The following is an 11177-nucleotide window of genomic DNA, read 5'->3' on the forward strand; positions in this document are numbered from 1 at the left end:
CAAAATTAGCAAGGGAAATTATAGACGGAAAATTGAAATCTCTCACAAATTTCTGAAGGTGAAAAACACAAGAAGGGGGGGTTGAATTGTGTTTTCTTTTTCTCTTAAAAAATACTTCTTCTGATAAAACTTCAGAAGCAGTTTGATTGCTTCTGATGAAATGATCAGAGTCAGATTGCAGCGGAAAAGAACAGAGCAGAGAAAAGAAAGACAAAGACACAAGCAGTTATCCTGGTTCCTTCCACAACACGGAAGTAGTCCAGTTCCCCTTGCACTTCCAAGGAGATTTCACTATAATCACAAAGATTACAACTGCTCAATACTTTCTAAGTATGAGACTTCACAAAAATGCTCAAGCACACACGCAAGAGTCTTCCAATGCTCAAGCACTAAGCAAGAGACTTCTAATGCTCAAGCACGCAGGCAAGAGACTTCTGATCAAACAAAAATACAGAGAATTGAGTTTGACTTGAACACTTGATATACAATCAGTGGTGTTCACAATACAATACAATAAAGACTCTAGACTTTGAATTTCTAAGATATATCAAATCAGTGCAGAAATTCAGTGTGCTTTGTAGAATCAAATTGACAGAGTTTTGGCGCTTTTGAACTTATGTATCTCTATCTACAATCTTCAAGTCTTCACTCCTTTATATAGAGGCGTGAAAGAGACGTTGAGATAATCAGCACGTCTAAAGAGTCGTTTGAAATCCTTTGATCATCCACCAGTGATCCTTTGCCTGATTTGGGTGTAGTCCTTTGAAGAATAAGCTTCAAATTCATTCCCATCTTGAACGTACAAATTCTGCAGGCATGGCTGTTGTTTTGTCTTGTAGCGTAGACAGAAAACAGAGTAGTGGAGGTAGTGGTTGTACACTTGTACTTTGTCAACTCTATTAACGAGAGACAAGTGCTCAGTGCTATCCATATATCCGTTGATACCTCCCTTTCAATTCTTCGTTCTTCTTGGATAAGACTGAATTGAGAATCAGCTACTTTGAATCTTCAGTTTGATTAAAGGATCAAACGTAGCTTCTGGTGAAGATATTGCTTCCGATGAAAACTTTTGCTTCTGATGACCTTCTGCTTCTGATGACGTCATTACTTCAGAAGCACTTCAGCTTCAGGAGCAGTTTTCTTCAGATGCTCAGAATTTCTTTTTCTTTCCATTGTTCTTCCAAGACCTATTGAAATAACTTGAGTAGCCTTTGGTCCTGTACACTTGAACAATTATTAGTAATAACCAATTGACAATTTTTAATACCTTGTTATCATCAAAAACTTAATAAGGTTCATTGTGAAACACATTTTGTTCCAACAATTTCCTCATCCCAAAATTTAGTGATGAAAGTAGAAAGTGATTTTACGTTTTCCCTCTCAGATTTTTCCTCGCTATTTTTTGTTTTTTTAATAGTGAAATTTGAGAGGTTAAGAAAAGAGTTATCTTTTCTTCAAAGGATGCGGTGGTTGAAGATACACTTGAACTATTAAATCAACATCTTGAAAATGGTATCTTGCTAGGAAGAAAGGATGATCTATGATCTTGAATTTTCTGAGTGGTTTTCAAATTCTCTTATTGTTTAATTAGATAAGCTCATTTATCTTGTTTTGTGTGGGTCGAGTACCCCTTATACTTTTATTGTATTTAGTGGGTTTGATACTCGTTGTATTTATCTCATTCTCTTATAATAAAGTTTGATTTTGTTGTTAAAAAGATTAAAAAAAAAAAACCTACTTAATGTCATCTTTGAGTAGGATTTACAATTTACAAATGTTGGTGGCTGGCAATAACCATACTCAAATGGAAGAAATGAATATGAGCTTTTATTTTGGAATGCAAAAATAACCTTTCTTCCTTTTTCAACATAGTAATATTGGGTTTATAATAGGCAAGCCAATTGAGTAGCTCATAACCATGTTAGGGCAGCTTGATCATAGTCATGCTCATGCGTTTGCAATCATATTTCTACTTGTATTTTGATGTTTATTGAGAATGAAATGAAATTGATACTTTCCTTAAAAAGAAAACTTGGCCCTAAAAAATATGAACCCTAATCAGTCACTGAATTTTGGGTCCCAATTGTGTTTAATATAACAAATAACTTTCATAGAAAGACAAGTTGATGACCATGATTTTGTTTTTAAAAAATGAAATATATTTAAGAATTGAACTATTTTATTGATTATACTTGAACTTTTCCTTACACGTCAGTTTTTGCCTTGAGTTGAGTTGACCTTCGATAATGAAACCCATATGTTACGATCACATGCATGCATTTGGGACATTTGGAGGGAAGAGTGTTGTTACTTTAATTTGTGATGTAGTAAAAATATAGTAGAATTCAGTTATGGCTCTTAACGGTTGAAGATTTCCAATCTTTGTCTCTCAAGTGTCGACTCACATAACTAGTTATAACAAAGCTCCTGGATTTTCTCATTAATTAACTTCGCCGGATTTCCAATATTTTTAGCTACAAATAAATTATTGCAAGTGGCTAATTAAGTAGTTATTCTTTTTGGACAATTAAGAGTTATTTTTTCTATGATACTAGTAATAATCAACTGAAAAGATGGATCATATAAAGCAAATATGAATGATCACTTGAAAACATCGATGATGGTTAATGAAGATTGGTTCAGTTGATAAAAAGTTGAAATCAAATCCACAAAAACGTGAGTTCAATTTTCGTTACTGATGTAAGAACATCTCTAAACCTTAAATACTATCCTGATGTAAGAACATCTCTAAACCTTGACGACTATCCTGATGAATCCTCAAAACCCAACTCACTTTTTTTTTTTTGAGCAAAAAACCCAACTCACATAAACTTTATATTTAAAAAAAGAATATATCAAATGACAGACTCTTCTTAAACACCTTTAGACTAGGCTTCAATTCACATACTCTCTCTTTCTTTTCACAACATAATACACTTTAACCATTAATGGTATACTCCTTTCCACACACTAGTTAAGAAACATATTTAATTTGTTGATTATATACATCAAATGACAAACTCTTCTTGAACACCTTTAGACCAGGCTTCAATTCATATACTCTCTCTTTCTTTTCACAATATAATACCTTTGTTGCTGGAATCCATAAAATTACTCTCCTGATTTTGGCTAAAAAGTAATGGCAAATGTTTTTGTTATGATTTAAATCAATGGTGGGTACGTCCTCTTGGAGGTGTAGATGTATAGTGTTGAGAACAGTTCGTCGATATAAAATTGACAAAACTAACCAAATGTAAATGTTAGTTTTTTTAGAGGAAATGTAAGTGTTAGTTGCTAGTATCTTATGTTAGAAGACATAACTTAAATCACAAACCTCGTTATAGTGTACTAGTTTAATCGATTGAACTACTCTTTTGGAATAAATCGAACGATATTTAAAGATATTTTATATGGTTAAAAAATGTCTATGTTCAAGTTCAACGAGGACAAATATTTAAAATTTTAGACCGAATTAAGTTCAAAAAATTATAGGTCCCAATTGCCCTTAAACCTCAACATATAAAAAAGTGGGACTCCTTTTGATCTCTCACCCTAGGACTGAGAGTATTCAACACAATTAAATTTTCTTTCTAATCAACTTCTCTCACTTTTCTCCGACCCTCTAACTCGATTCTTCAAAAACATTAAACCTTATGTCACCTTTGCAATCTAAATTTTCATGTGTCTATTCTAATATTATGTGTGAAGGCAGCTAAGTTGATTTGATACTTTGTGATGTTGCGAAATATTCTTGTAACAAAGCTAAAGTTTTTTTTCCTAAAATGTACAACATATTTACATTGTATATTTTCTTCTTTTACAAAGTTTTCAAAAAAAATTAAGACAATATATGGGAGAATATTAGCTATTAAATCATTGTCACATACACATTTATTTTTCTGGCGTTAACCCTCCGGTTCTCAGAGGAATGGGGCTCTAGTAATCCGGAGTGCGGTCGTGAGGTAAGGATACTCTTGTTAAGAATTGTTCCACCTAAAAATTGAACTTTGATTCTTTCAAAGATTCGTCATTGGTGAAAACTCATTAACCATCTAAGCTCAATTGTTTGGTTTGTCACATACACGTTTAGAAAGTCATGTAAATAGTTTATAAAGTTAAAAGTTATAATTCGAACATGTTATGATCTACTACATCTAGGGGTGGGCAAAAATAACCAAAAACCAATTCGAACCGGTTAACCGAACCGTATCAGAATTAACTGAACCATTTAACCAATTCTTGAACCGAACCATTATTTTGATAACAATTCATTAACCGAACTGAACCGTTAGTAACCACAATTATCCGAACCGAACCAAACCGAACCATTAGCCTTATCTATTTTAAAAACAACTTATTCAAAACAACTTATTTTAAAACAGCTTATTTTATGCAAAACAACTTATTTTAAAAAACAGATTATTTTAAAAAAAACTTATTCAAAACAACTTATTATAAAAACAGCTTATTTTAAGCAAAACAACTTATTATAAAAAACAGCTTATATTTAAAACAGCTTATTATATAATGTTTCAAAACTTAATGATTATTATGAAATGTGTCATTTTGTATGTCAATTTGATTAGCATTATAATGTGCAGTTGCAGTAATTGTAGAATTTAAAGATTATGTACCATAAGTGTTGCAAATAGGTCATTTAACCGTAAAAATATATCGTTGAACTAAAAAAATTATTCTTAGTAAAGTTACAAATACAAATTTTTTGTAATGATCATCGAATTATAAAATTCTTTCCGTGCATTAAAGCATTGCTCACGCCCGTTAAATTTATTTTGCTGCTTCACAGGCTAAACTTTGAGTATAAGCTAATTAGCTTTGTCATGATCTGCATCTGTAGTTTCCACTTTTTAGATAAGAAGCCGCTGCAAACATCGCTAGTTAAAACCGTCAAAATATTTGTTATGAGTTTAAATTGCACCACTGTGCTAGATTCAACTAAATATTGTTCCAAACTAAGTAGTTTTTAAAATAAGTTGTTTTTTAAAATAAGCTGTTTTCACAAAATAAGTTGTTTTGCATAAAATAAGCTGTTTTGAATAAGCTGTTTTTTAAAAAGAGATCGTAATAAGCTGTTTTTCATAAAATAAACTTTTTTGAATAAGATGTTTTTTATAATAAGTTGTTTTGCAAAAATAAGCTGTTTTTAAAAATAAGTTTTTTTTTTGCATAAAATAAGCCGTTTTTTTTTAAAAGAGATATTAATAAGTTGTTTTGCATAAGATAAGTTGTTTTGAAGAAATAAACTATTCTAGATTTTAATTTTAATTTGTTATTTTTTTTAATAAAAGTGGTTTTATTCATTGGATAATAAATATTTATTTTGGTTCGGTTTGGTTCGGTTAATAGGTAAGCAAATGGTTAACCGAACCATAACTTAGGTTCAGTTTGGTTACTTCCAAACTTTAAACGGTTCGGTTCAGTTTTCCCGAACCATTTTATCAATTTGGTTCAGTTCGATTCGGTTTTGATGGTTAACCGAACCATGCCCACCCCTAACTACGTCATAAAATATACCAAATAATTTTATCAAAAAATATATATATACTAGATAATATTGTATTGGTTTTTTCCCTGTTTATAAACAAATTAGTAATTATTTTACAACCAAAAAATTGTAAGAAATAAGATATTCAAATGATTGACAAAGCATATTTTTTTATTTTCTACAAGGCACTAAAAATCTCATGACGATCTTGTGTTGACTATTGTTTCTATTAGCATTCCTACAAATGGATGATACATGAATAGAAAAATTAGGTTTTGATTTTCATTATATTAAAAAGATATATTTGTTGTGCTTTTTGGTTATTTTTTATGCAATTTTTTCAAAAAATTCGATCAACTAAAATCATCTCCATATATTTTAAAATAAAGTGGAAATAAAGAATCCTACTGACTTTCACCCATAAAATAAGTTGAATGATTGAAGTTTGAGATCATAATTTGAGTGCTGGCACTAAAAAGTTATTTGTCTTGATACAATAATGCTATGTTTGGATTATGGTATAATACATGCCATACGGCCTGAATAGTGGCCCCATATGTTTTGTGTACAAAAGCCATGCCAGTAATGCAATCTCAATCTCAACCATTTAGAAATGGCTTTGAATTGAAGTACTAAAAGTACAGCAATTTATGAGTTAAGATTGTAAAACTCAAGTCCTTAATCAGACGCTAATGTCATCTGTTTTCTCAGTTATGTATCCTAACATTCAGACATTTGGAATCAAATCAAAGACCAATAATTCATTTAATTAGTATTACTCATTAAGAAATAATGCTACTTGATTTAGAATAGCAAATAGATGAGTTACCACCGCAAATGGGAAACTAAATTAAAATGTTATGAATGTGATGTTGCCATGTTAGGCATAGAAATAAAAAATATTATAAATATTAGAATGTCAAAAGGAGAAGTTGACAATTTTATTATTAAATTAGAGGTAAATTATTGTGTTATTATATATTGAAGGCTTGACCATGTCTTCCTTAATCCGAAAACTATGGGTAGAAATCTGTGTATTAACGGTATATGTTATTGGAAATTGTGAGTGTAAAAAGAAGGAGTATATATCATGTGTGAAAGTTTTTTATAGTGGTTACAAAGCAATGTGGGGCAGTCAACCTATGATTTAGATAAACAGTCGGCAGAAATTTTAACTATACGCTAAATAGTCATTTTCAAAGTCTACAAAAAGGATTAACTAATAATAGTGTCATTAGTGATAGCTAATGATACATTATGTGAATTAATACCAAAAGAATGAGTAAAATTATCCGACACACAATTAGTGATAGCTAGGAAATCATATGTAAGGATAAACAACTTAATTAAACATTTATAGCATGTACGCTTATCATAAAAGTTATTTCTATAACAAAAGATTGAATTATAAGGTGTTTTCTTACGTTATTATCAATATCTAATGGAAGCAAGTTAAAACATATTATAGACATGCCATAAATTATTTTCATAAACTCTCTCAAGCAATCTCAAAAATAATTATACTCAAGAGTGTTTAGATGAGATGACACGAGTCTCCTCTACCTTAATCAAGGTCCTGAGTTCGAATCCAGCCTTGGATATGCAACAATGTTAAAACTCTTAGGGAAAGCTTGCCGCTCATTTGAATCCCACAATACTCGAAGGATTAGTCTCCGCAGTTGCGCACAAAGGATACCCGATTTACACCAAAAAATCTCAAAAATAATTATGTCAATAAATAAACTCAAATAAATCAATCTAAACATGTCATTATATAGGCACAATATATAATGCTAAATATAGTATAGTGGTTTAGTTGGTTAAAATATGACTAGGGTTGGCTTTGAAACTAGAAAAGAAGATGAAGTCAAGGGAATGGTTGACAGTGACTGATTCAAGATCTATTCATTCCTAATTAGTAAATTACTAATAATAAAAAGAATGTACGAGAGAAGCAAAGTAGCTTGTGTGATTAATCAAATGATTTAATTAATGATAGGAAAATTAATGAGATGTAATCTCCTGAAAAGTGAGGTTTTGTGTTGTGGACATGTATGCTACAAACAAGCAGTTAATCTCAAAAGCAAGCATTGACATTGGAAAAATTTAATTAATCAAATGTGTTACCGTCCGTTACCTAATTCTAACGGCTGCTTTCTTTAAAAGGGAACTTTGTACTATTAATTGGTTGACATCCAATATGGTGGGATATGTTTTTCTTATAAATAGGCCATAGCTACACCTCTTACAAACCATCCCAAAACAAATCTCAAACAACCTTCTTCATATCTTTCTCTCTCTCACTCACATTTACATACTCCTTTTCTTATCTTAACTTTTCTGATCCAATGGCAGTCCCAGTCATTGATTTCTCAAAGCTCAATGGTGAAGAAAGGGCCAAAACTTTGGCACAGATTGCTAATGGCTGTGAAGAATGGGGATTCTTTCAGGTACTTAAATCATTTATGTTTACACATAATGGCAATTAATGTGTATAATATCATTTAAAAGCGTGAATGCATTTCACTTATTTATTTATTTTTGGTTTGGTATTACATATACTAATATGCATGTGCATGTGAATGCTCATACTTTGCTTTACAGTTGATCAATCACGGCATTTCGGAGGAACTTCTTGAAAGGGTGAAGAAGGTTTCATCTGAGTTCTATAAGCTGGAAAGAGAGGAGAATTTCAAAAACTCCAAAACAGTGAAGCTTCTGAATGATATAGCTGAAAAGAAGAGCAGTGAGAAATTGGAGAATGTGGACTGGGAGGATGTTATCACTCTCTTGGATGATAACGAATGGCCAGAAAATACACCAAGTTTCAGGTACAAAGCAAATCAAATGTTCTTTCCAAGTAAAAGTTAGTCAAGCATATTGATATCAGAAAGAACACCACCTGTCATCTCATGCATACTCTCTTCTGTTATACATTATACTTACTCTGGTCTTACTCACCAGGAAGAATTTATTTCTTGTATAAAAATATAATAACATAACTAATATACTACCATTTTCTTAACCCAAAAAATAATAATAATCAAGTTCTCTTACTCTTGTTTACTAAAATAGGTGATTTCAAAATAACATCTAAAATTGGAAAGTTTTGAAGAGTTGAAACCAATATACTTTTTTTAGGATTCAAGGACAGCACTTCAAAACATGCTAAGTGAGAACATGACATGACATGGCATAATAGGTAGAGTTTCAACATGAATGTATAACTGACTTCTCATGTGAATGACAGGGAAACCATGTCAGAATATCGGTCTGAGTTAAAGAAACTGGCAGTGAGTCTCACAGAAGTGATGGATGAGAATCTGGGCTTACCAAAAGGATACATCAAGAAGGCACTGAATGATGGAGAAGGAGACAATGCTTTCTTTGGCACCAAGGTCAGCCACTACCCACCCTGCCCTCATCCGGAACTTGTGAATGGTCTCCGAGCTCACACTGATGCAGGAGGTGTCATCCTACTGTTCCAAGATGACAAGGTAGGTGGCCTTCAAATGCTCAAAGATGGGGAATGGCTTGATGTCCAACCTTTGCCAAATGCCATTGTCATCAACACTGGTGATCAGATTGAAGTCCTGAGCAATGGCAGATACAAGAGTTGTTGGCACAGGGTTCTGACCTTTACAGAGGGTACCAGGAGATCAATTGCATCCTTCTATAACCCACCCCTGAAGGCCACTATAAGTCCTGCACCACAATTGGCGGAAAAAGATAACCAACAAGTTGATGACACTTATCCTAAGTTTGTTTTCGGTGACTACATGTCTGTCTATGCTGAGCAGAAGTTCCTCCCCAAGGAACCAAGGTTTAGAGCTGTTAAAGCCATTTGAGAAAAGCACTTACTTTCATATACAAATCTGGAAAAACAAAAAATCGTCTTTTTATTTTGTTTGCAGGTCTTTGTTCTGTAAGACATGGTTGACAGTAGCAAAGAATACCACATGGTTGCCATTCTGTTCATAATGGGAACCATAATGGGTATTAGTATTTTCGTTTTATTTTAGAATACTCTGCTTTATCTTCAACTGTAATGATGGGAGATTGTATGCATACATCTGGGCTTGCTTTGTATAATAGTAATATTGCATAAATTCTACTCTGAAGTTATCCTTTATGAGTTTCTCTCTTCCTCTCGTATCTTGTTTCCCTGTTCAACTGCAGTTATATTTCACATGAAGTGGAATAAATACATCTATCTTCTTGATCTTAATCATGGAATATTTTCTGAGAGAAGTACCCGCTTTAAGTCCATTACCCAGGAGCAAATACCTTCCTTTTCAACATGATCAAGTTGTAGAAGTTTTAGGACAAGAAACTACCACTGACTATCAGCAAATGTCAGGGAAATATCAAAGTGCAACATTCTCTTTTTCTTTAGAGAGGCATCATAGTTTCTATTATATTTAGTTGAAGGTTACACTCTATTAGGAAACCCCCTGTACTAAGGTTTGTATTAGTAAAGAACACAGAGATAATCAAGGAGAGTTGAATGAGGAGGAAAAATTAACCAGTATTAGAAAGGCAATGAGGAGGAACAGCAGCAGAAAAATAAGTAGAGGTAACAGAGAATGCAGGGTCTGTCAAGTCCCTAGTAGTTATTTTTTAAAATTTTCCAACTCCGGCCTCGAATATAAACAAATAAAAAAAAACTACCTTATTCCCATTAAAAAAATAAGTAATATCAATTCTTTTTGTTAAAGTAATGCATTCACCAAATTGCTCTTCATTGAAACTTGTTCCATGAGAATAAAAGGATTATTAAAAAATTCAAATTAAATGAGGGGTATTTAAGGAATGTTATCATTAAATATAATAGATTTAGTTAATATATTTGCCCATATATTGTACCACATAACATGATTTTTTTTACTTATATTAGAAACCAGAGGAAATAGTCTTTAATATCACATTGGTAATGCTGCACACTAATGCCAGTATTTTTTTTCTAGGAATATTATATTAGATTTACTAGAGGACGAACCTTGACAGTTGACACAATTGTAATGCTGCTCCCATGTGACCAAGGTCATGGGTTTCAATCCTGAAACTGCATCTCCCCTTGCATGGGCACAAGTTGCATACATGTACACCCTAGACCCCACTTAGTGAGAGCCTCGTGCACTAGGCTGCCCATTATGGTAGATTTAGTCAATTTAAAGAATTTTGATGCACCCTCTTGTGTGTTCTAGGAATACAGATGTCTTCAAACAGCCAAACACTAATAAATCATAAAATCCTTCCAAGAAGATAATAAATGCTTAGGTAGGGATTTTAAGATTCAAGTCAGTTGACACAACCTGTAAGGTGGAATTCCTTCTACCCTGGGCAATGCTGTGTAAAAATTCAAATTTGACTCCTTGAAAGTGAACTCACCCAAATAAAGAGAGAAAGATAAGAGATTTCAACTATTGACAAAAAAAAAAAAAAAAAAATGTTGATGTTACAAGTATATAAAAATTAGAAGATAGATTTATTAAAATCTAAGCATTGATTTTCTCATTAATAGTTGAGATATTTAAATATACTGTGGATTTAATTACTAATGCCAGCATAAAAGCGTGACATCCGATCATATCTCACTAAATACTTATGCACGTATTTTAGGAAATAACATAAAATAGTTTTACATACATCCCAGTCATATTTCACCATT

At 32.2% G+C, this 11177-nt stretch overlaps 1 protein-coding gene across 1 annotated transcript; it reads left to right on the forward strand.

The window, feature by feature from the left end:
* The first annotated feature begins 7724 nt into the window (after nucleotides 1-7724).
* LOC25489703 (1-aminocyclopropane-1-carboxylate oxidase 5) lies at nucleotides 7725-9646 on the forward strand. The gene is made up of 3 exons (XM_013605854.3): nucleotides 7725-7956; nucleotides 8111-8337; nucleotides 8757-9646. The coding sequence occupies exons 1-3, from the start codon at nucleotides 7855-7857 to the stop codon at nucleotides 9352-9354; spliced, it is 927 nt and encodes a 308-aa protein (XP_013461308.1). The 5' UTR covers nucleotides 7725-7854; the 3' UTR covers nucleotides 9355-9646.
* The last annotated feature ends 1531 nt before the right edge of the window (nucleotides 9647-11177 follow it).

Source organism: Medicago truncatula, chromosome 3 (assembly GCF_003473485.1).
Source record: "Medicago truncatula cultivar Jemalong A17 chromosome 3, MtrunA17r5.0-ANR, whole genome shotgun sequence".
Lineage (NCBI taxonomy): Eukaryota > Viridiplantae > Streptophyta > Magnoliopsida > Fabales > Fabaceae > Medicago > Medicago truncatula.